General features: G+C 37.4%; 1 protein-coding gene across 4 annotated transcripts in view; it reads right to left on the bottom strand.

The window, feature by feature from the left end:
• Positions 1-19,605: 19,605 nt before the first annotated feature.
• ZNF326 (zinc finger protein 326) overlaps positions 19,606-26,796 on the bottom strand; it is a 35,752-nt gene continuing 28,561 nt past the window's right edge. For all 4 annotated transcript variants that reach the window (XM_023207811.2, XM_023207810.2, XM_023207826.2 and 1 more), the window contains 2 exons: positions 25,518-25,613; positions 19,606-20,462 (listed from right to left, as the gene is read on the bottom strand). In XM_023207811.2, the coding sequence (XP_023063579.1) occupies positions 20,124-20,462; positions 25,518-25,613 (435 nt within the window). In that variant the 3' untranslated portion in view covers positions 19,606-20,123. The remainder of the gene's footprint in view (positions 20,463-25,517; positions 25,614-26,796) is intronic.

A 26,796-nucleotide genomic window follows, 5' to 3' on the forward strand; every position in this document is an offset into this window, starting at 1 on the left:
AGCCTCGTGCCACTTGCTTCACAGGCAGTCTAGACAGCAGGCAAAGACCGAGAGGTAAATCAACAGAGATGAGAAAGAACTAGAAGTTCTGCAACAGTGAGTTTGGTTTAAAAAAAAAAAAAAAAAAAAAAGTGGCCGGGCACGGTGACTCACGCCTGTAATCCCAGCACTTTGGGAGGCCGAGGCAGGTGGATCACAAGGTCAGGAGATCGAGACCATCCTGGCTAACACGGGGAAACCCCATCTCTACAAAAATACAAAAAATTAGCCGGGCGCGGTGGCGGGCGCCTGTAGTCCCAGCTGCTCGGGAGACTGAGGCAGGAGAATGGCGTGAACCCTGGAGGCGGAGCTTGCAGTGAGCCGAGATCGCGCCACTGCACCCCAGCCTGGGAGACAGAGCAAGACTCCGTCTCAAAAAAAAAAAAAAAAAAAGCAATGAGTTATTATTGTAACCGTGGCTTCATTTCCTACTCTTATCCCAGGTCAACCTGTCTTAAGGAAACCCTGCCAATAGCAGCAAGGACTGTGGACTGTATTCAGTCCTTGTAACTATAATAGCAAATGTATCTTAAAAGTGCTGCTGCGATGAATCTAATTCTCTTTTCTTTAAATGCAAACCAAAGTCTTCAGGACAGAGTTAGCCTTCAGGCTAAAAATTCCCCATTGAAATTCTAATCCCAGCTCTTTCATTGAAATAGCATCAATCAGACCATCACCAGTAAATAAGTTCTTTCAGTTCTTAACTCCCTTCTTTAAAAGAGGTTTTTATAATCAGCTTGGAGATAGGCTCCCCAAGAGTTAAGCTCCAGATCCATATGCTGTGCCCAACGACAGCAACTTAGAAATTATTTTCTCCAACTTTAAGAAGGGGATATGGTTTCACTGACAACAACAACAAAAAGATACAGAAAAATGTGATGTTATGGTCGGAATCCCTTTGAAAGGTGGGACTCTGCTGCCCCCTGCTTCCCACTATAAAAACTGCTTAGGGCAGAACTGGCAATCACTAAATCATTGAAGAACCAGTGTCTGTCTGTCTCCCTCTCCCCACCCCCCATCTCTCTGTCTCTCTCTGACACACACACACACACACACATAAGCACAAATACACATACACACATGCACACATACCCCCAACCAAAATTACTGACAATACTTTAGGGTCTCCAAAGACATCCTCTGTTACCCAAACTCCTTTATTGTGTAAACCCTGGTTACCTAGACGCAGTGATAAGGGCCCAGGATGGCTTTAGCACGCTGAAGGGCACCATGGATCTGTCTTTAGAATCTGTTCCTGTCTGTGCTCTTCCTGGAATACTCCTTGGATTTTGACCATCACTTCCTTGCTGACAGAGAATCTGTTAACACTTAACACCTAAACTTTATTCATACTTGAATATCCAAAAAGGCCTTCAAACTCAAAATGACCAAAACGAAGCTTAGCATTTCTCCTCACAGATCAGCCAATATGAGGCTTTCCTTCAGTGAGCTTGATTTATTTTCATGGTACTACTATTCTTCAGTCACTCTAGTTAAAAAATCGTATTCCATCTTTGATATTTTTCCATCTCACTGGCCTCCTGCTTCAAATGAATGGCAGGTACTGCCTTCTTCTATGCACGTCTTTTAAACCTATTGCCTCCTCTCCAGTTGCCCAGGTTTAGGCCTTCCTTGGGCTGGCACTGTTTCCATCTGGAATGTTACACTAGCCTTCTAAGTGCAACCTCCACCTCATACCAGCTTGTCTTCATTCCAATACATCTTAAAATTGCTGGCAGGTTCATCCTCCTGAAGTACAGCTCTGCTCATGTCACCCCATTGTCTCTCTCATGCCTCAGAAAAAAATTCAAACCCTCTAGTGTAGTATCCAAGGCTCTCCATGACCTGCCACCCACTGATTTTTCGACTGCATTCAAGTGACCTGTGTATAAGGCACATATTGTTCCCTAGAGACAGTGCATGATTTTCTTCTGTGCCTTGCTCCTGCTGATACTTCTTCTGTGAATGCTTTTCTTCTACCACTCCTATTGTTTTCAGTTCTTTAGGCCCAAATCATTTGTGTCATTCAAGTCCTAGGTTATATACTACTTCCATTGCAAAACCTTGCCTAATTCCTTCCATTGGAATATATCTTTCCTTCTCTGAAGTCTAATCACATTCTATCTGTTCCTTTCTTTTGTTGAAATGAGCAAATATGTATTCAATTTCTGCTGTGTACAGGAATATGCCTGGTAAGGACACAATTGGGGCAAACCAAAACAGACATGATTCCTACCCTTGTGGATCTAACAGTCTAGTATTTGCCATTTTCCAATTTGTATTCTCTTTCTGTGCAAGTCTTACTTTTCCTTCTAGACTGAAAATTTCATAAATGCAGTATGAAATTTTACATTTATGTATATTTCATTCATTTTATGTCCCCTCATACATAATATGTAGCAGAATACACTGCATGTGTTTTAATACATATTTGAATGAATTACTACATGTGTTAAATGTTACTAGATAGATGAGCTTCAGGGTCATTACTCAGTTCCCAAGCAAAAGTAACTGATTAACTTTTTTTTTTCTTTTTCGAGACAGAGTCTCACTCTGTTGCCCAGGCTGGAGTGCAGTGGCGTGATCTCAGTTCACTGCAACCTGCGCCTCCCGGGTTCAAGCAATTCTCACACCTCAGCCTCTCGAGTAGCTGGGATTACAGGCACGGCCATCACACCTGGCTACTTTTTGTATTTTTTAGAGAGATGGGGTTTCACCATGTTGACCAGACTGGTCTCAAACTCCTGACCTCAAGTGATCTGCCTGCCTTGGTCTCTCAAAGTGCTAGGATCACAGGCATGAGCCACCGCGCCTGGCAACTGATTAACTTTTGAGTCTAATTTTATGGATTCCCTGGTTTTAATAAGTCTTTGTCATTTTCAGTGTACTCAGAAAAGAGTTAAGTGCTCAATCACTGGAATCAGAACCAGGCATGAATTCCGCCACTGCTCCTTACCAACTGTGTGAGCTGGGGTAGGACTGGAAGTTACTTCACCTCTCTGAGCCTCAGTTTCCTTATCTGAGTTTGGGTGAGCACTAAGTAACATACTAAATGCAAGGCAACTAATGCAATCATGATACATTAATGTTCAACAGTTTGAAGCTATCATTATTTATTCGTGTTGTCTTCCTTTGAATCTTAGCATGTTGATGCTGTTTCCCAGAGCGTGTTGTTGTTTCAATGGTATGCTTGCTTCTTCAGCTTCTCTGACAGATTCCGTTGGAAAACTGATACAACAGCCATTCCCAACCCCTTTCTTCCTTCCCATCTTTTACTATAGACAGACAGCAATATCCATGTGACCCAGATCTAATCAAAGAGAGAGAGGCAAAGGTCTGTTAGAGAATTCCCAGGAAAATATTTGCTTTCCTGATAAGAGAGACAGATAGGTCTGGGGACAACTTTCCCTACCATCCCTTCCTTCTGTCTTTAATGTAGATACATTAGTTGGAGTCACAACTGCATCTTGAGATTTTGTGGGGAAGGCCAAAAAAATTGAGATGCTGACTCAGACAACACTGAGCAGCTGATCCAATACAAATAGTCATCTAACTCCAGACTTTTTGTTATGTGAGAAAAGTAAACCCTGTTTCTTTAAGCCAACATGCATAGATTTTTGTTGCTTGCAGCCAAATACAACCAAGACTGATTCTCAAGCTCTCAAGGCAGTTTAGGGTATATGTAAGAGAACATTTTTAAAAGATAATGTAGCTCTGTTATTCAAAGACTCTTCAGGGCATAAAAGGCAAATACCTTATCAAAACATCATATAGGACGAGTCTTACACGTCTAAAAGGGATTCAAATTAAACTAAGAATCATCATGAAACTAATCCTAAGGGAAAAAGCTGTAACAACCCATTGAGAAAACCTTGGTTGTGTTCATTGAGTGCCTGCCATTCTAGGTGCTGAGGTACCAGTGCTGAATTAAAAGACGAAATTCTTGTTCTCATGGGGCTTACATTCCAGTGAAGGAGACATGTGATAAGCAAATAAATAAAATAATTTTAGATAGTGCTGAGTGGTAACAGAGTGATGGGATAGAGAATGACTACATGAGAAATCCTCTCTGAGGAAGCTGCAATTTAACATAGCTGAATGATGAAAGGGAACCAGTCATGCAAAGGTTTGGGAAAAGAGCATTCTGGGCAAAGAAAACAATAATCACAATGGCTAAAAGACAGAAACAAGTGTCGTATATCAGAGGAGTAGAAAGCACAGTGTACCTGTGACATAATGGATAAGGGGAAGAGTGGCAAGAGATTAGAAAGACGGGCAGGATCACATATGATATTGCTGGCATAGTACCAAATTTAGATTCACAGGAAGCTTTTAGAGAGGGCACGCAGAGAGACTCAGTGTTTGGCAGTGGCCACATGTAGTGTGGGCAAATATTCATGTGGACACTCGTTGGGGTATATAGAAAGCTGGTATAAGGAGTGGTAACTTCAGGGAAATTAAAGAAAGTAAGCAAGCAGGTAGAGGTAAGGACAAGAGAGTTTGACCTACTTTTGTTACTGGACTAGAGAGCTTGACCTGTTTTCCTTACTATACTCTATGCGTACTCAGATAGCTGAGGGATCTGAATGAAACTTAGGGATACATTTGTAACTAGAGGAGAAAGAAAGCCATTCAACGCCTTTTCTCCATCTCTCAAAATCTTCCTTGGAATATTGCCTCTCTTGCTTCCTGGGAGGCCCCTTCGTGGGAAGCAACCAACTGAAGAACAGGGCACTGTCTCTATGTTACATACAATTAAGTCCTCACTTAACATCATAGGATGGTTTCTTGGAAACTGCAACTTTAAGTGAAATGACTATAAGGAAATTAATTTTACCACAGGTTAATTAATATAAAAAGATTAAGTTCCTATGGCATATATCTACTCACAAAACACCACCAAATACCTAAATAAAGACAAAAAACACTAAATAAAGACACTAAGCACAAAATACATATGAGTATACATATGTATACATATGAGTATACATATGTATACATATGAGTATACATATGTTTAGGAAAGATTAATACAAACAAGTAAGATAATTATTTACCCAATTTTTGGTGAATCAGTGAGTGACCCATAGTGTTGGTGGATTAAACCAAGGAACATGTTTGCAGAGCAAAAATTGTAAGGACCACCTCCTCCCACCGTGCAGTTCAAAACCAATCACAAACACGGCGGGCTCGCTGAGCACTTCTATACCGCATCATTTATTGTTGTGCATTTGTATGATGATCGTCTACTTTACAAATTTTGATTTTGATAGAAATTTGTATTTGTTCATTTATTCATTCATTTGTCCAACCCACTTATTCCAATTCACGGTGGTGGGTGAACGGAGTCCATTGGGCAGCTCAGGACACAAGGCAGGAACCCATCCTGGACAGGACGCCATTCCCTTGCAAGGCACGCTCACACATATGCATTCATTCACTCAGACTGGGACCATTTAGACACTCCAATTCATCTAGCATGCACAGCTTTGGGATGCTAGAGGGAACTGGAGTGCCCAGAGAAAACCAACACATGCAAACTCCACACAAACAGTGGCCCAGCCAGGAATCAGTGTTTGCTCACTCATCAACATTATAACAAAACAGTATTATTTGAAGATGCGCTGTACTTCCTAACAATCATACCACCACCGTTGACTACAAATTTTCTGCTGTGGGGTTTTGATCATAGATGAAGTTAGAAGAAATAATTTGGGATCTCTGAAGCAGGAGGGAAACCCATGAAGTCTACAGGGCATGTTTCTTATTACAGTGTATCTACAGGCAGTTTCTAGGTTTTATACAATTTTGTGTGGAAATCAGTGTTGTCAGATAGACTTGGGTAAGTAGGTCATTCCTGAAGTGTAGTTGCCTCCTAATTGTCTTTAAGATTCCTAAGCACAAGGATTATATCTGTTTCCTTCATAACCATATACTTAGCTCCAAGCATCAGTATCTGGCAGATAGTAAGCACCCAATATACGTAAGATGAATAAATAATGCTTCAAGAAAACAAAGTCATACAGGTTAAAGAGATACCAGAAAGCAAAATAAAAATCCCTACACACATTTTTTTAAAGTCTGTATGTTTATAGATGAAATATCTGAAAGAAAAAAAAATAGCTGTAGCATTCATTCATCCAACAAATTCCTTTCTGAGGCATCTATTATGTGGCATGCACTGTGCTAGAAGCTGGAGATAGAAAAAAGAGTGACACAAGACCTTTCTGGGAAGCAGAGGCCCACAGTGTAGAGTGGAGAAAGAAACATCTCCACATTTTTGTGCCTGTTCTGATGAAGTAAGCAGGGGGTCGGGGGCTCAGAGTTACTGGCGAATATAGAGAAAGAAGGCTGAGAAAACCCAGGAATACTTCCTGGAACAGCTGAATCTAAACTGCATTGTTTCGTTTTAGGGAAATCTTAATACCTTTAACAGAACATTTAGAATTCTGCTCTTAGTTCAAATTCCATATCTAATTTCCTTTAATGTATCTAGACCAGTGGTTCTCAACTAGGAGTGATTTTGCCTCCCATTTGACACTGTCTTCTGGGAATATTTTTGATGGTCTCACTGCTGTATGCTACTGGAATCTATTAAGTAGAAACCAAGGATGTTGCTAAACATCCTACAATGCATAGGACAGCCTCCTACAACAAAGAATTATCCAGTTTTGGCCACATAGTGCCAAGACTGAGAATCCCTGATTTAGAATGAGAGAAGAATTAGGAAGTACCATGCAAATAAAAACAAATATATGGTTTGGTCAAAGTTTCTCCAATGTAATTAATGTAACCACAGAAATCATTTAATTAGATGCCTCAACTGTAAGTCAATAAAGTACAAATAACAAAACAATCAGTTAAATTTTTTGTGATGACTATGAATAAGATACTTAAATATCATAAGTACAATTCATATATTTATATTAATCAGTTATATTCCTAACATTATGTATGAAGCCCAGGGTCTCAGGAAAACATTGCTTAATTAGAATTCCAAATTGAAGAATGTCATACTTAGACAGGATTTTCTATGTATAGCTTTCAGTTTCTAGGATAGAAAAGGCTTAGCCCACTCCTTTTGAGTTTAAAATTACATTACATAGTCATATGTTCAGCATCTTTTAGCTGGATACGTTTGTTCCCCATAGGAAGTTTATAACTTGTAAAACGAGTTTTATGCAGAATACAAATTGGGAGTATTACATGACTACCTCTTGAGGGCACTGAGTTGTGCAAACAACATCATTTTTTCTGACGTAGTGGCTTTGGATTGGTTTATCTGTTCACCCTAGGGCTGTCTGGAATTATAGATCAGGGACATCACTGTCATACCCCAGCTGCTGCAGAAAGCTACTGGAAGAAAAGGAGATTTATGAGTATTCTGGTTATACTGAACTAAGGACACAGGAGTTACACAACAAGGAGCCTGGTGGCTCTAAATTGCAGGCATTATGCAAAAAGAAAATGCAGAGTTGGGTGTCAAGGGACTTCTCTAGGAGCAATAGGACATCTTTGTAAAGTCGCTAAAGAGTAAATTTAACAGTTATTAAAGAACACCACCCTGTTGTTGCAGACATTGAACTTTATATCACCAGAAAGGATACAAGGGATTTTCAGGAAAACATCTGTCATTTAACCGTAGCAGTGACCCTCAGCACTGACAAGCAATTCAAATCCCACTTCAGTAGAGTGATTTAACCCTTTAGGGGTGGCCATGTTTGAAACACTATTAGCAGGTTATTAATGTCCTTGTCAGTTGAGGATCTTTGATGCCAAATGAAAAAAAAAAAAATCATTGAGAATAAGTGTAATTAATTATTTTATGAGATCTTCATAAATTATTTCCTTTCAATTATATCAAATTATCAGGTCATGATTTTGTAAATTTTGACCAAATGTCTGTGCAAACCTTAAAGAGAAACAAAGAGATTTAATGTAATCTTCAAAATATGTTATGAAAGATCAAAACAAGGTCAAAATGAACTTAAAAAATTGTTTTGGGCCGGGCGTGGTGGCTCAAGCCTGTAATCCCAGCACTTTGGGAGGCCGAGACGGGCGGATCACGAGGTCAGGAGATCGAGACCATCCTGGCTAACACGGTGAAACCCCGTCTCTACTAAAAAAAATACAAAAAAAAAAAAACTAGCCGGGCGAGGTGGCGGGCACCTATAGTCCCAGCTACTCGGGAGGCTGAGGCAGGAGAATGGCGTAAACCCGGGAGGCGGAGCTTGCAGTGAGCTGAGATCTGGCCACTGCACTCCAGCCTGGGCAATAGAGCGAGACTCCGTCTCAGAAAAAAAAAAAAAAAAATTGTTTTGCCTTAACTTCATATAAGGTTTTACCAGGCCAATACTTCTTTTCCTCTCTTATCTCTAATTAAAAATGAACAAACAAATAAGCTCTGGTTTTTGTTGTTGTTGTTGTTGTTGTTGTTTTTGTAGGTAACAATAGGAAAACTAAAATATTAAGGGGCCAACCAGGCACCCTAGACAGTGCTAGGTGTTTATTCATTTAATCTTTGTAACAACCTAGCAAGGAAAGTAACATTATCTTCATTTGAGATAGATGAGAAAACAGAGGCTTTTCTTAAACATTTTTCCCAAGATGGACAGAACTAAAACATGGTACAGCTGGGGTAGGAGTGGGGAACAGCAGGTAAGGAAGGTTTGTTAAAACCTAAGGCTAATAAGCTGTGTTGCACTATGCTGCCCCAAGGAATTACATTTTTATTTGTGTCAGACACATGAATATTAAAATTCTTTACTTGAAAGAGAAAGCATTAATACTCTAAGTTGATCATGAGCTCCCCTAAGCGCCATACCCATATATTGAGTTGCTTACTTGATAACACAATTTCAGTGTCCCACAGACAATGCCAATTTAACATGTCCCAAAATTGATTTATCATCTTCCTCATGTAAACCTGCTTTTCCTGTTTCTCTTAAGAAACAGTATCAATATGTATCTCCTTGAAAAGGAAAATGGATCATAAGGAAATGTACAAAAACTATTAATAGTGCTATTTATCTTGGTGGTTAAATTCTAGGTATTTTTATTTTATTCTTTATACTTCTCTATATTTTCTAGATTTAACATTTACATTATAATGTATCACATCATTATAACCTACTGTTTTAAAAATTCAAAAAAATAACAAATTGGTACAGTAAAAAAAAAAAAAAAGTCCACTCTCCCAGTTCAGCTTCCCTCTTCATATGTAAACACTTTTTATATATCCTTTCAGACATTTTTTCTAGGCAAATGTAGTTTTATTTCTATGCATCCTGTAGAAACAGTTTGGAATTTGTATACTTGCATATATACATATATATCATTTTTCCTAAGTGAAACTCTAATATATACTATATATTATACTGTAACTTGCTTTTTGCCTCTTAACAATATATCTTAGAGATTTTTCCAAGTCAAAACATACAGATCTCTCTCATTCTTCCTAATGGCTAGAGTATTCAGTTGCGGTGCCCATACCATAATTTAATTATTCCCTTTATTGTTAAATGTTTCCTATTTCTCATTATTACAAATAATGCTGCAAACTCCATTCTTATAGCTATATCCTGTTTCATCAACTCGTAAACAAAAAAGACTTTTGCCTTCACATTTTATCATTTTTGGTGCTTCGATGCATCTTACAACTGATGGCTTGTTACCATCACTGTCATCCAGGTGGTATTTGTTTTGTAAACTCTTTTTTTGTTTGTTTTTGACGTTTTCCTGTAGGAATAAAAAAGCATTAGCCTTAATGCATTTTACATTTTATGAAAGAGGTATCTTTTCATTCATATGTATTTCAGACATTTGTGATTTCTGGCAAATACATAGCTATTTACAGGTGGGACTGCTAGATTAAGGGGTATGTACACTTTCGATTTTACTAGATACTTCCAAATTGTCCTCCAACTTATACGGCCATGGATCATCTTGGAAACGGCTTGTTTTGTTTTCCTCACCAACAGTGACTATTGTAATTCTTTTCATATTTACCAAGGTAATGGTTGATAAATTGGAGCTCTTGATTTAATTTACTCTTTTTACTCTTATACATATTGCAAATATTCCCCCCACTCCATTACTATTCTTTCAACTTTGTTAATGGTGTCTTTCACCCTTCGGTTTTTTTCTTCTTGTACCAAATTTGTCAAACTTCTTCTTTTCGACTTCTGGGGTTTATAATTCGCATAGAAAGACCTCCACTCTGAAATTAGAAATGATTTTTCCTACATTTTGTTTTCGTACTTGGGTAGTTATGTTTTTTGTTTTTATTTTTCTTTTTTAATCATTCATAGGCTCCTTTTCTTTTACCCATGATTTTTCTTTTTCTTTTTCTTTTTTTTTTTTTTTTAAGACAGGTTTTCACTGTCGCCCAGGCTGGAGTGCAGTGGCCTGATCTCAGCTCACTGATCTCACCTCCGCCTCTTGAGTTCAAGTGATTCTCCTGCCTCAGCCTCCCAAGTAGCTGGGATTACAGGCTCACACCACCACGCCCAACTAATTTTTGCATCTTCAGTAAAGAGGTCATTTCACCATGTTGGCCAGCCTGGTCTCAAACTCTTGACCTCAAGCAATCCGCCTGCCTTGGCCTCCCAAAGTGCTGGGATTACAGGCGTGAGACACTGTGCCTGGACTTTTACCCATGATTTCAGCATGTAACTATATATCTACATATTACTTGAGTTTGTTTCTTTAATGTTTCATTGATGTATTAAAAATCTTTGATATACTTATTGTTTTGTTGTATGTTTGTAGTAAGAAATGTAAGTCAAATGTTCCTCATGCAAAAAAAATTTCTTGGTTATTGACTTTGCATATGAGTTTCTGAATAAAAAGTGGTACACACTGCTAGTAATACACTAATATATGCTAACATCCATTCTCCCCTTTTTCTCTAATAGAAGCCCTTCTTTTTCACCTAGGAACATGGCCATATAGAAGAAACACAATTCCCATCCTGAAAGCTAGCTGTATTCATGTGGTTGCTTTAAGCAATGAGATTCATGTAGAAAAGTAGGTACAATTTCTGGGAACAGTCCTTTTCTCCCTTTCCACTGGCTGGAATATACACAGGACAACTGAACATAAGGTTTGTTTGTTTGTTTGGAGAGGGAGTCTCACTCTGTCACCCAGGCTGGAGTGCAGTGGTGCGATCTCAGCTCACTGCAAGTTGCGCTTTCCGGGTTCACACCATTCTCCTGCCTCAGTCCCCCAAGTAGCTGGGACTACAGGTGCCTGCCACCACGCGCAGATAATTTTTTGTATTTTTAGTAGATATGGGGTTTCACCATGTTAGCCAGGATGGTCTCGATCTCCTGACCTCATGATCTGCCTGCTTTGGCCTCCCAAAGTGCTGGGATTACAGGCTTGAGCCACCACGCCCAGTCAAAGATATGGTTTTAAAGACAGCAAAGTAACAAAATAGAGGGAGCCTCAGTCTCTGACATCTTGAAGGGTGACACCAGCCCTGCCTCGTCTACCTGAACTTATATATATGAGAAAGACACTTCAATGTTCCCGAGGCTGGTATTTTTAACTTTTCTCTCACCGCCACCACTAACCCTAAGTAACAACTGGAATGGTAATTAATTTATGAATTATCTGAAGATAACTGGCATATAGACAATATTTTTCAGACAGAAACATAGTGCTTATCTATTCAGGCATTTTATTTCCTTCATTAAAATGTATCATTTTCCTCATATGGATTTTGCATTTTTCCCATGGTTTATTCTTAGACAGTATACAGTTCCAAGTTTTGTTGCAAATGGGATTTTCAAATTACATTTCCAATCGGCCAATGCTATATTCTATATACAGATTTTCTATGTAGTACAGATTTTCATGATGAACTATTAAACAAAACTACCTTTTATCATTTCTAATAGTTTCTCAGTTGATTCTCTTGGATGTTTGTCTCTACAATCACACTGCTCAAAATAAGGATTATGTTGTCTCTTCCTAATACTTCTATTTCTTAGGGTTAAATGATTGTTGCATAGGCAACGGTCATTACTGTCTTAATCCTGACTTGAATGCAGATGTTTGATGAAGCTTTCTGGAAGACCTCCCTACTCCTTAGCCAAGTTAAAAGGTTTATTCTATTCTCAGCCTGACAAATTTAAATCTGGAATGTGTTAAATCTTAGGAAATGTTTTTCCAGCATCTATCAAGCTTATCATGTTATTTTTTTAAGTTAAAGTAATAAATTTCCTAAAGGATTGAGTTACATAATATGTTATGTTGCACTTTTCAGATAAACCCTACTCTACCATGACACATTATTTCGGGGTCTTTAATTGGTCTTGTTTTTTCAATGATTACATTTGTTCATAAGTGAGACTGGTCCATAGTTATCTCTGATGAACAATTTTCTAGAATAAGGATTATGCTAGCCTCAGAGACCAAATTGAGATGTTTCAACATTTTGTTTAATCTAGAACTGCTTAAATAAAATAGGGATTCTCTTTCGTAAGTTTTCATTTCCCTTTAAATGCAAGCATTACAAGGAGTGTTTTCTTTTGTCTTATTGTTTAAAATTGATTTATTGCTATCCACTTGCTAATTTCTAGTTTCCTAGCATTGTGATGACAGGATGGACCCGGAATTCCTACCTATCAACAAACAAACAAAAAAAAAATTGTGGTTTGCTTCATGGTCATCTTTTCATGGCATTTGAAAAGAAATATTCTATAGCTATTAAAATTTGTGCACTATATAATTCAAAATGTTTCCTCTAGTTTGAACTCCTTATCTGACAATTTCTAAGAGCTGTGTTCAAATAGGTAGCTATGATTATATCAATTTCTTGTTTATCAAAGTTTTTCTTTACATAATTTGATATCATGGTGTGCATAGTGTGTTTCATGACAGTTAATTTCTGAAATCTTTGCATGTTCTAAAATTGCTAAGAGTGTCCTTACTGTGCCCTTACTCTTGATAGTTTCACTCAAGACAGAAGTCTAAATTCAAAATAGTTCTCCCTCAGAACTTCAAAAAATAGCAGTATCTTGTAGTACTCCAATGTACAGATGACAAGTCTGAGACCAATGTGATTATTTTTCCCTTATACGTACACTGTTTCTTTTTAGACATTTTGAGATTTTTCTCTTAAGCTTGAGCTTACACGTATTTTGTCAGTATTCATCCAGTATGACTTTTTCATTGTTTCTGCTCAGCACTGGAGACTTCTAATATGAATCTTTCATCAGAAGATTTTTTTTTTTCTGATCCTTCACTTCTTTTTTCACTTTCTGGAACTCCTCTATATATTTATACTTACATACATATTTTTATACATTCAAAAATATTTATTGCATAGTATTTACCTGGCACTGTGATACATGCAGGGTATTCAATGCTGAATTCTCTATACATAGGGCTCTTAATCTCATGAAGCTTAATTTAACAGATGGTGTTCTGGGTTTTCTATGTCTTTAAGAGATACATCTTCTATGTCTTTTACTTCCATATTTTTTATCTTTTCTTGCAAGCCTCTGGAAGTATCTTCAGCTCAAAATTCTAGCTCAGTAATTTGATTCTCAGCCATGTTTATTCAACTAATCAGCCTAAAACAGAGTTTATTTTCACAACTGTTTTTTTATTTCCAAGATACTTCTTTATAGCAATTTGCATTTTTTAAATTAGTACAATAACCTCTAAAATACTTGAAGATTATAATGACATATAATATGATGAGGATTACATATAAAACTATTATAAGTAGTGCCAATTATTATTCCATATAATACTAATTATACTTGGTCATTTTTTTCCCCCTGAATTGTTTCCCCAGGAATTCTTTCGGCTTGTTAAGTTTGCTGTACATATTTCACGTTGCTCTTTTCCGTAAGTTTTTGCTGTTTCTCATTTGTTTGTCTATTTGCAAATTAGAGCCTAGGAGTCAACAAACTTTTTATATAAATATTAGGCTTTGAGGCGCACACACAGTATCTGTCGTATATTGTTTTGGTGTTCTACAACCCTTTAAAAACGTAAAATCTACTAAGAAATGGGGAGGCCGCAGATAGTTTTCCAACCAATAAATTTCTCAGTATCATTATCTGGAGTTTATTTTCTGGGCTTGAGTGAAAAATTCCCTGAAGATTGTGATTACAGGAAACCTAGCATTTTAATTGTGTGAGAAAGGAGAAAGGAACAGTCAGAAGGAAAACTGGGAAATAGAGAGCTGGCAGATTTTTCTTTGTTTGCTTTTTTTCTAAGTATGAGGAACAAAGCTCCTTGCGGTAATCACAATATACCTAGGGCATTGCCACACTTCGATGACCTCTATTTATATGCTCTGCATATATACTCTGTGAGTCTCACCTTATTTGGCAAACATCAAGTTGTGTTATAGCTTTAGCTTAGAGGAATTCTGTGGACCAGTAGCTCTGAGTCAGAGACCAGAATAACTATCTAGTCCTTTAAAAATCTGGCTTAGCACACTACAGACACCCCATCCCAGAGCTGTCTCTACAACTGGAGGTAATTCTTTAATTATCATCTGTATGTGGCTGTCAGTTCCTTGGCTCTCTTGGTTTCACCAACATCTAATTCCTTGTTTTCTAGAAATCTTCTAGAAATATTTCACAGCATGCTTGTCTTTCTAGTGTGATTATAAAGCTACCCTTATTACTGAAATTTGTATTACTGTACTTCCTCTATAATTTTAATAGAACTTTAGAATATAACGACTTGAATCAAGCATGTCATTTTAATCTAACTCTTTTAAATCTATACTTTATACTGATCTAATAAATAAACTACTCATAGTACCCTTCCACACTCCATGCTATTTCATACCTCCCTGTCACCAAGGGGGCCATCTGTCAACATCAACATCACCTCACCCTAACCCCTAATATAGTTATTTTTAAACTTTGTTTTAAAACAAAAACTGGGAACATTTCTCATTGTAGGATTCTCCGTAGTATGTTCTGAAAGCATTAGAATTCATAACAGACCTCTGGGATTTAGAGGTCTGGGAAAAAAGAAGGGAAAGTCAAGCAGAGATTAGACTAGTATGGCTGTCTCCAAGGAGGCCTCAAACGGTGGCAGGACCTACTGAATTTACCATTGCCAAGAATCTGCCTTTCAGCCTTGCAGATTCCCTGGATTTGTTCAAATACCAAATAGAGATCCAGCACTCAGGATAGGAACCATAACTAACAAATAAAGTCAAACGGTTTATTTATAAAATGAACCGTAACTATCACGCAGACTAGAACATTTCTGCCTGTGTGATTACTCCATTTTCTGTCCATCAACAGATGTCAAACTGTAATCAAAAGTTTGTATGCCAGACACAGTGGCTCATGCCTATAATCCCAGAACTTTGGGAGGCCAAGGCAGGCGGATCACTTGAGGTCAGGAGTTCAAGACCAACCTAACCAATATGATGAAACCCCATCTCTATTAAAAATACAAAAAAATTAGCTAGGCATGGTGGTGTGTGCCTGTAATCCTAGTTACTCGGGAGGCTGAGGCATGAGAATCGCTTAAACCCAGGAAGCAGAGGTTGCAGTGAGCTGAAATAGTGCCACTGAACTCCAGCCTGGGTCACAGAGTGAGACTATGTCTCAAAAAAAAGTTTGCTTGTAATTAATACCACTAAATGGTACATTAAAAAATGATTAGAATGGTAATTTTATGCTATGCATACTTTGCCACAATAAAAAAGTCTGCTTATATTCAAAGTAAGGACAATTTGGTAAATAAATCAAATGTTAAATAACATCTAAAATAATCTGATAATATTCACTTCTACATAAGAACAATCTTGTCAACAAAAACAGAGTTCTTAAATACAGTTCAACATGCACTAACATTTACCTTTGTAGTTCTTTTCTCTGTGTCTACATGTACAAGAATGAGCTTATTATATGGGAAAAGTACTACTCCTACTAACTTCACAATACAGTTGTAAGTATTAAATGAGGGGGGGAAAGGCCCCATTTTCTGACTCCCACAGGTCTATTACAGATTCCAGTGCTTTCAGAAAATATTATGAAGAATTCCCCAAACCTATGTTTATATTCAAAAGGGCAGAAACTCCTGTCTTGATAGGGGAGAGTTACAAGCACCAGAAATTTGTTTGAGGGCCCTATGAATGTTCCCAAAGTGCAATCACTGACCACCTTCAAAATCATGTGAGATATTTGTTAAAAATATGTCACCTCCAGGCTAGGTGTGGTGGCTCATGTCTATAATCCTAGCACTTTGGGAGGCTGAGGTGGGAGGACTGCCTGTGTCCAGGAGTTCAAGACTAGCCTGGGCGACAAAGCAAGACGCCATCTCTACAAAAAAAAATATTAGCTGAGTGTGATGGTGCACGCCTATGGTCCCAGCTACTTGGGAGGCTAAGGTGGGACGACCACTTGAGCCCAGGAGGTCAAGGGTGCAGTAAGCCATGATCGTGCCACTGAATTCCAGCCTGCATGACAAAGAGAGATCCTATCTAAAAAAAAATAAAAATAAAAAGTGGAAAAAAAGAACACCTCCAAAGAATATGCTCTAGTAAAATCTAGGTTGGTACCCCCAAATCCTCGCTTCTACAAACATTTTAGAACTACTCCCGTTTTCTAACATTTAAGATGACCTGAAGGATGAAGAATCAGCCAAGGGAAGCTGATGGGTATAGGCTATAGAAACAGAAAATGCAAAGGTCTTTGTAGGAAAGAACTTCATCAAAAAAGTAACAGAAGGCCATTATGGCTGGTGAGAAGAATGGTATATGCTATAAAGTTGGAAAGCTAGGCCAGTCTGATCAACATGATAAGGAGTTCTAACTGTATAGGTACAAAAAAAAAAAAAAAAAAAAAAAGCATGAGATTAACATTATCTGAATTAAACATTTTTAAAAGCTTATACTTGTGTAGAAAACTGAATCTATCACAGTAAGGGTGGAATCAAGATTACTTAATAAGAAACGATCATGACTTGAACTGGGTTGGTTGCCGTGGAGGTAGAAGAGTAGGCAGATAAATTTTGGAAGTAGAACAGACAGACTTTTTGATAGGCTGGAGGTAGGAAGTGATAAAAAGGGAAGAATACAGGATAGTCCCTACATGTAGCTGAAACAACTGTGTAGGTTATAAATAAATTTCTTTGGTTATTTAGAACTATGCATCTCACTTTGTAATAGAGAAAACAAGTGATACTTGGAAAACAGAAGTTGAAAGATGCTTAAGATCTTATATAAATCCTTATTACAGGCCGGGCGCGGTGGCTCAAGCCTGTAATCCCAGCACTTTGGGAGGCCGAGACGGGCGGATCACGAGGTCAGAAGATCGAGACCATCCTGGCTAACACGGTGAAACCCCGTCTCTACTAAAAACTACAAAAAACTAGCTGGGCGAGGTGGCGGCGCCTGTAGTCCCAGCTACCCGGGAGGCTGAGGCAGGAGAATGGTGTGAACCCGGGAGGCGGGGCTTGCAGTGAGCTGAGATCCAGCCACAGCACTCCAGCCTGCGTGACAGAGCGAGACTCCGTCTCAAAAAAAAAAAAAAAAAAAAATCCTTATTACAAAAGCAATGAAAATATAAACACTAAGGATCAAAAAAAACTAACCTGCCTATAAACTGCCTATCTACAAATTACCCAATAGGAAATACAAGTATTTGAATTTCTGAAAAAAGCACAGTAATAAAATATACTTTTATCATTACCTTGCAAATTAGCTAGTCTGTATAAAGGCTCATGTGTCCCACAAAAAACACTACTTAGATGTTCTTTCCTATCTCTCATTCTAAAACATTTATCCAGTTGTTACATAGAATTTTTGTTACACAGTCTTCTTTCCAAAAGTTTCATATCTCAATCAGATTACCAGAGACATTGTTTTTTTAAAAAATCACTCAGCTTAGTATCAAAAGAACCAAATACTAATAAACTAGAGGAATTTATTACTATTTTACCTTAGCCCTTCCACAAATATTTTTAAATAAAGGAGAAACAAGCAGGTAACAAGTCCTATTATCCCTAAAATTTGAACTAAGCAAAAAGGCTTTCAAAAGCCTGCTAAGTAAATACAGACTCCTAGAGAATATCCAAATTTCTCTAGTCTTCAACTAACCTTCTCTTATTTGGCACCAAATCCCTAAAATTAGATGCAAGTATCTATTGGATATTCCTAGCTTTAAGGTAGGCAAACTTAGTTCACCTCAAAAAAAAACTGTATTGGTCCAGAAAGTCGTTTTAAAAGCCTTATTTTATACAAAAAGATAAATTATCTGTGGGATTCTACAAATGTCCATATATTCACCCACTTAATGCCTTACAATCTGATATAATACATTTATCCATACAATACCTCAAAACTTTAAGAATTTAATTTCACTGAAATGCAGCCCCCTACGCCAGGCATGGTAGCTCACACCTGTAATCCCAGTACTTTGGGAGGCCAAGACAGGCAGGTCACTTGAGCCCAGGAGTTCGAGACCAGCCTGGATAACATGGTAACACCCTGTCTCCACGAAAACTACAAAATTTAGCTAGGCATGGTAGCTCACACTTAACAGTACTAGCTACGTGGGAGGCTAAGTTGGAGGATCACTTGAGCCCAGGAGGTTGAGGCTACACTGCACTCCAGTCTGGGTGACAGAGTGAGACCCTGTCCCAAAAAAGAAAAAAAAAAAAGGACCATACTCTCAAAAGAGGCCACAGTAAAGATTGAAAAACACAAGAGCACTACTTATTAGTGACATAGATAGATGGTTGTTTGAAAACAAATGACTTAAGAATAGATCCTCTATCAAGCTCAAGTTCTCTTTTTATATATGTAGGTATATAAGCCATAAAAAGTAATTTTTAAAAAAGGATAGAAGTATTTGAAAGAGAAATAATTCTTTTAAAAGAAAAGTCTGCTTCTTGGTTCTTCAGCCAAAAATAGACATGACAAAAGAACAAACACAACTACAGAAAACTTTGTATCAAATGTATTTTCAGGAAGACTTCAAGATTTGACACAGGCGCAGGGAAAAGGAACAAACTAAAAAGAGCATAAATAAGGTCAGTTACAGACTCACTTCTATTTGAAATGTGTTTTTAAAAAAAAATTTAGTTTTACTTTTTAAAAATATGATTAAGAATTTTTTTTTCTTTAATTCAAGTCTTCTCAATCCTCTTAAAATACTTGTGAGCTGAACTGATACATTAAGGCAAATTTTGAGGCCGGGCGCGGTGGCTCAAGCCTGTAATCCCAGCACTTTGGGAGGCCGACACGGGCGGATCACAAGGTCAGGAAATCAAGACCATCCTGGCTAATACGGTGAAACCCCGTCTCTACTAAAAAATACAAAAAACTAGCCAGGCGAGGTGGCGGGCGCCTGTAGTCCCAGCTACTCGGGAGGCTGAGGCAGGAGAATGGCGTAAACCCAGGAGGCGGAGCTTGCAGTGAGCTGAGATCCGGCCACTGCACTCCAGTCTGGGCCACAGAGCAAGACTCCATCTCAAAAAAAAAAAAAAAAAAGGCAAATTTTGATTTTAAATACACATTTCATTGTTGAACTCTGTTTCATTTAAACTGCTAATCCAGGGAGAACATTTTTTGTAAAAAACATTTTATTGCTACAAAGGGAAACATGGTCACAAAGAGCCTTTAAGCGTATCTTAACGCAAATTACTATTCAATGTCCAATGCAGTAAAAAAATACACAGAGCACAAAATACTTGCCCAGTTTATATCTTCTAGGGTAAGTATTCAAAAATTGATGCACACTTGAATATTCACTCCCAAGAGCAGCATTTAAGATAAAATTATTAGAATAGCTATACTAACAATACACATTTGTTATCCTTAACATCAATAAAGTAATAAAAATTAAGCTTAAAAATTATACAAACAATTTATCAGATCTAAGTTTGGTAGCTATAAAAACTAAACTAAAATAGTTTTACCTTCATTTTATTAAACAAATGTTAAACATTTAGAAATTATATAAAACAAATTTTAATATGTGGAATGCATGCAACATGGGTGTTAATTCATATTTTAAGCTATTAAATGTCTTACCCTTTTTTACATTAGAACCGAAATGTAAAGCTCCTTTTAAATTTAATACCTATATTTAATTTTCTTCAGGTTGCTCAACAGGGAAATCAGCCGGTTCTTCCTTTGCTGTTTCTTCCTCTACTTCCTCTACTTCCCCCACTCCCTCTACTTCTCCCATTGCCCCTATTTCCCCTCCTTCCCCCACTCCCTCTATATTTCCCTCGCCCTCTATTCCTCCTTCTCTCACTTCCTCTACTTCTTCCACCTCCTCTACTTCCCCCACTTCCTCTGCTTCTTCTTCCTCCTCTTCATCCTCCTCTTCTTCAATAGGTTCATCAATCTTCTCTTCATCCTCCTCATCTCCTTCTATTTGCTGATCCTGAGAATGGTCTTGAATTTCAAAAGGATTCTCACCCTAAAAACATAAGAAATGGGTTTTAAAATCAGCACATGCATTATTACATGATATGGCAAGTGAAATTTTTACTTGCCATTTCATGAGGAGTAAATGCCATTTTGAAACTTTTCATTATAAATCGTAACAAATTCATTAAGTATTTGCCGAGTGTCCATTTCATACCAATGTGAGCATATAATTTACTGAAGCCATTACGTTATACTCCATAACTGGAATCTTCTAGGGTAAATATTCAAAAAATTGATGCACACTTGAATATTCACTCCCAAGAGCAGCATATTTCCCCCTTAACTGTATTTCTAAAATCATACACATATATATGACAAAGGTAAGTGTTGTTTTTGGTAGAAACAAAAGAGATGACACAAAGATTTACATTTTACTTAATTATATGAGTATTTAATGTTACAGAATCTCTTTAAAACACAAATGAAAATCAGGTACCTTGCCTAATCTATTAGATACCATGCCTTACTTCTACTTTTAAAAAGTAGACAAACCTCTCAGTAAACATTCACAGGTACAACTTTATTTTAATATTTGAATTATATATCTGGATCAAATCTCACACAAATTTGACCATATCAGAAAGCTATATTAATGTAGTAAGAAATGAAGTAAGAGTGAAGGTTATTAAGCAAGAAAACATTAAGACTGGCACTACCCTCTAAGATGAATGACACAGGAATGTGAAGGATGAAGTAGAGAACCAAAAGAAGAAATACTAGTGAGGAAGCTACTCTAATACCCCAGACCAGAAATGTAAAAGATGTGGTGACATTATTCACAGAACAGGTAAGTTACATCACTATTCTAATGGAAAGGAAAAGGGGAGGAAGTATGTATACGTTATTAATATATATAATTAAAACTTCAGATATCTAGATGTCTAATAGGCAGCTATAAATCTGCAACTCAAAAAAGAAAGGAGAGTTCAAAGTAAGATATTTACATTAATGAATTGCCTGCTTGCATAGAGTGCATTGTGAAGCCAGAGTCTTAAATGGGAAGACCCTGGGATGGGACTGGTGGATTAAGTAGAAAAAAGGGCTGGAATAAAAACCCTATGAAGATGCCTACTCTATACATGGGGGCAGCAGAAGTTAGAAGTGAAGGAACATGACCAGGTGTGGTGGCTCACACCGATAAGGCTGAGGCGGGCGGATCACGAGGTCAGGAGATCGAGACCATCCTGGCTAACACAGTGAAACCTCGTCTCCACTAAACATACAAAAAATTAGCCAGACTTGGTAGTGGGCACCTGCAGTCCCAGCTACACGGGAGACTGAGACAGGAGAATGGGGTGAACCCAGGAGGCAAAGCTTGCAGTGAGCCGAGATCGTGCCACTTCACTCCAGCCTGGGCGACAGAGTGAGACTCCATCTCAAAAAAAAAGAAAAAAGAAAAAACAGAAGTGAAAGAACACTTGGTGCAGGAGAAAACCCAGGACAGTAAAAGACTACCTGATAAAAGAGTTTCAAGAATAAGTGATAGATCAACAGTGTCAAATGATATGTATAAAAAAGCAGAAAGCAATTGAAAAAGGTCACTAGAGTTGATCATCATTATAGAATGGAGGTTCTTGAGGATTTATTGTACTATCCCCTTACTTTCATACATTTAAAATAGTATGTTATAATTTTTTAAAGGTCACTAGATTTGATAATGACGTCATTAGCAATCTTAGGCAGAGCAGTTTCAAAAGTATGAGTGACAGTTAAGACAGCAGCAGTTGTCCAAGAATGTATCTTTAAAATTTCCTATGAAGCTGTCAAAAACCACAGGCCCTGGTTCCAACACCCTGAGATTTTCATTGAGTCTGTACTGGAGCTCTTGCTGAAAACACCAATTCCTGGATCAATCTCAGACCGCCTAAATCAAAATTTCCAGGAGAAGCTTGGTAACTTGCACATTGAAGAAGCATTTCAGGGCAAAAATGAGCTTGGTGTGGTAGTGCGCGCCCTTAGACCCAGCTACTCAGGAGGCTGAGGCAGGAGAATCGTTTGAACCTGGGAGGTGGAGTTTGCAGTAAGCCAAGATCGCACCACTGTACTCCAGCCTGGGCAACAGAGCGAGGCTCTGTCTCAAAATAAGAGAAGCATTTTAGGAGATATTTATCAGTGAGGTTTGGGAAACCCTAATTCAGAAAGCCTAAAAAAAGGGGTTAGGCAGCTTTTCATTTATCTTAGCCTCACAGGTGACTGAACACATTCCTCTGGTTGAGAACTACTAGTTTAAAGAGTGAATAATAGAGAGGAAGCAAAGAGCACGTGCAAAGTAAACTACCATTTCAAGTATTCTGGGAAGAGAAAAGATGATAAAATAGGGTGGGCCAAAGTCTAGGAAAAGTTAAGTCATTTTTAGTTTAGGGAACTCATAAGCATGTCTATTTGAGGAAGATTAGAAAAAAAAAATAGGAAAAAAATCAGATGCAAGTAAGGGAAGAAATAAGATGAAATTAGGACACATATGAAAGGCAATGATTTTTCCTCACAGATAATAAAGGTGAATGAAAGATATATCTAAGGCAGAAATGCGAACACTTACTGAATTTACATCTAATGGTCTCAATCTCCCTAATGCAGGAGAATAAGAATATGGGAAGTAGCTGAAGGCGGTGGCGTGTGCCTGTAATCCCATCTACTAGAGAGGCTGAGGTGGGAGAATGGCTTTAAACCCAGGAGTTCAAGGCTGCAGTGAGCTATTATCACACCATGCACTCTGGCCTGGGCAACACAAAGAGATTGTCTTAAAATATATATACATATAAGAAAAACAATATGGGAAGCAAAGAGAGCAAGAATGCAATCTGAGATGTGAAGTTATTAAAGGTTGGAAAAGTCACTACAGGGAACACATTACACTGGTAGTTAATAAGTAAAATTATTGTGAATTGAGTAAAAATCTGGGAAACACAGGACTGGCATGCACGATTCCACAATTTTTAGAAAGACAAACATTAAAGCTAACCATAGAGCTAGAACGAATAAGGAATTTTAGAACAGCACCATTCCCTACTGAAAGGGTGATTATCAATGCCCACGGCAGGGACTGAAGGCAGAACAAGATGATATAGTTGGAGAATTAGGAGAAATTGATGAAATGATCATCTCGATGGGAACAAACTTGTTTTGTTTTGTTTTTTTCTGTCTTCTCTGCTGTGTCTCTAAGGGACAAAGATTTACAAGGGCATTTTGTCAGACAGAGAGTACTTGACAGTGGAGGAGTTTTAAGCCATGACCAGAGCTGACCATGAGCAGAAGATGTGCTGGGGAACGACAACAGGGAACAGAGCAGACAGGCATGCCGAATAAAGGGCCATCATTGAGTAATGTGATCCCAGTGCTTCCTGAATTTTCACATGCATATAAATCAACAGGAATCTCATTAAAATGAAGATTCTTATTCAGTAGTCCTGGGTATGACCTGCAATTCTGCATTTCTAATGAGCTCCCAAGTGATGCCAATACTGCTGATCCACAGATCACATTCTGAATAACAAAGTTCTAGAGGAGTTCTCAGTTCAGGTGCGTTCTCTACAATACGTGCATGAGCAGGATACTCCCATCAGTGACATCTCCCATTCCATGAAGTGACTCAATTGTGTAACCTGAAAACACTATATAGAAATTCTATGTGTAACCTGAAAACACTATATAGAAATTCTAATTTTGCATTCTTCCCTCATTAAAAATTATCTTCACATATCAATAGAAACCACTGACTTCTCAGAAGTTTGTGATAATGCAAAAATAAAAATCTTATCTTTTCTTCTTTACCTATGATGCTTCTTTTTGATGCCATACCTCCCATAAAATTGGATTTCAATTCAGGGCTGCATTCCTTTTTTAAAGTAGTGTCAAGAATGTAGTAAACGGTGACAAATATTAACGAATATTAAATTAACAAATTAGAAAATAGGTCCCTAAGGAACAAGCTGAAAGAACTGATATTATTTAGCTTGGAAAGAACCGGTAGAGGTACAATTTAATGGTCATTAAATATGTATCAGGTTTTCTTCAGAGTAGCTGTTAACAGTCACAACAGACAAAATAAACAAAACTTCTTTAATCTATACTTACTAATGCAAATAACACACTTGTAAATCTTCAACACAACGGCTCTCTTCAGTGTAGAATAATGATTTTAAGGTAGGTATTATTTTGTAAAGACTGAAAAATAACTTCTATCAGACCAGTCTGGGTATTATAAGAAAAGTAAAAACAGAACAAAACTAAAAGACTAACCTCTAAAATTGATTTCTATTAATTTCCTGAATCATAGTAAGCTCTTATTTGTATAGTGTTTATAATAAATTTTATGTAAAGATGGATTCAAGCCATAACATACGGCAAAAACCCTGAGGAGTAAAGAGTTCACATCTGAGTTTCTTAACATTAGAAGCAAACCTCTCTTCTCCTGCCCTCCAAATTCCATGAGATTCCTTCTTCTGGAGCAACAAATCTGACCTTCCTGCTACCCTCCAACTTTTACCCAAAGAAAAGAAATGACATATGCAATTAGTATGCTTGGAAGAAAAAACTAGGTGTACACAACACAGTCAGTCCCTTCTGGGTCCCCTCTTTTGGGTCTTCCTAGTGACAGAAAAGGTACATCCTAGTCTGTTCTATGCCCTGTGGTAAACTAAGCCTGTTGCTCTCCATCAGGGCTGGTAACGGAAGTTGGGAGGATCTAAGTCTACCTAATTCAGAAGTGAAATATTAAAAGTTCACAGCAACTACATACCTAAGATATATTCTCCAAGTCAAATTTTTTCTTAAATCAAGAATAAAGCTGACATTTTGATTTTCTATCTAATTCTTGTGTATTTCTCAATTGATTCAGAGCTACAAAGATAATCAGAGGAATCACTGCTCCCATCTTGACCAACCCAACAATAAGGAAAAAAGATGTTTTACCTATATACAAGATACTGAGTAAAATTCTTAATATGTTAAACTATATTCAAGTATCACAAAAGGTTACTATGTCACCAGTTAATTATTGCAATACCACAATATTATCGAAAAGGTTTTTGCCCTAACATCTTACCTTAACAAAACGTTCATATCGCGCCTTCACTATTGGATTATTTAAAATGCTTGTAGCAGTCAAGACACTCTCTCTTTTTATTTGTTCCTTATAAGCCTACAAAAAAACAGAACACACTGAGGGTTCTTGAAAACCATGCTATGAAAAATATTTCCATAATTAAAACAGCATTTCATGCTCAAACCCTTAGATTTGAATGACTTATTTCCTTACAAACTATAGAGCAACAGTACCTACTGTAACCACAATCTAAATCTATGAATTAAAACAGTGAAGATTCAAGCCAATCAGCTTCAACAGAAAACACTCAGTCCCACAAATCTACAAGTCTAGATTCTACTAGATAGCTGCCTTCTCTTCTTTCCACTCCCCATCTGCCTACCCAGGCCCCAACTATTAATTTTCATGCTATCAAAAATTGAAGAATAATTTTTCATACTACAAGAGTATCTAGTCTTCCTCTAGGCTGTGGTTATTTCACGACTATTACACAAAGGAAGAAAGGTAACAATATAGAATGTCTAATTGCCAAAATGGTGTCAAGGAATATCAAGAGAAGAAAAAGACATAGATTAAGAAAAGACTGTATGTGTTCAAAAATGCTTGAAGAAATCTGAATTAATTGAGGTTCACTTTAATACAAAATACAAGTTTAACACTGGGTATGTTCTACTTAAAACTTAAGGCTTTAATATTTGAATCTTTAAATATGCTTTTCAAACAAACCGATTTTCCACAATATAAACATTTGTATTGCCTGAAGTAAATCTGACTAAATAAAACCAGCCACGCCAATAGAGAAGCAGAAACACACTAACCAAAAAGACAGTAAATTTTTCAGGGATATTCTACTAAAAAATGTAACAATAGATGCTAGCTGGTAATGCTGTTTTTAAATGTATTTTTCCCAACTATCAGAAATATTTATCAGCAATAATCAAATCTTTACTTTTTTATTCTAAAACACACACACACACAATACACACACTCTCTCACAAAACTGTTTCGTACTGACTTTTTAAAAAGTTAACAGTTCAATAAAAGCTACAATTTCCTGAATGCTTACCATTACCAGACACTATTTTAATTGCCTTATACATTTTAGTTAATCTAATTCTTTAAAAAAATCAGGTAAGAGTAGAATGATCATCTACCCTCATTTTACAGATAAGGAAACTTAGACAAAGAAAGGCTAACTTGCTTGCTTAACACATGTTATAGATTGAACAACTCAGGGAATCTTACTCGAGAGTTCACTCTTAACCACTGTATACTGCCT

This window comes from Piliocolobus tephrosceles, chromosome 1 (assembly GCF_002776525.5).
Source record: "Piliocolobus tephrosceles isolate RC106 chromosome 1, ASM277652v3, whole genome shotgun sequence".
Classification (NCBI taxonomy): domain Eukaryota; kingdom Metazoa; phylum Chordata; class Mammalia; order Primates; family Cercopithecidae; genus Piliocolobus; species Piliocolobus tephrosceles.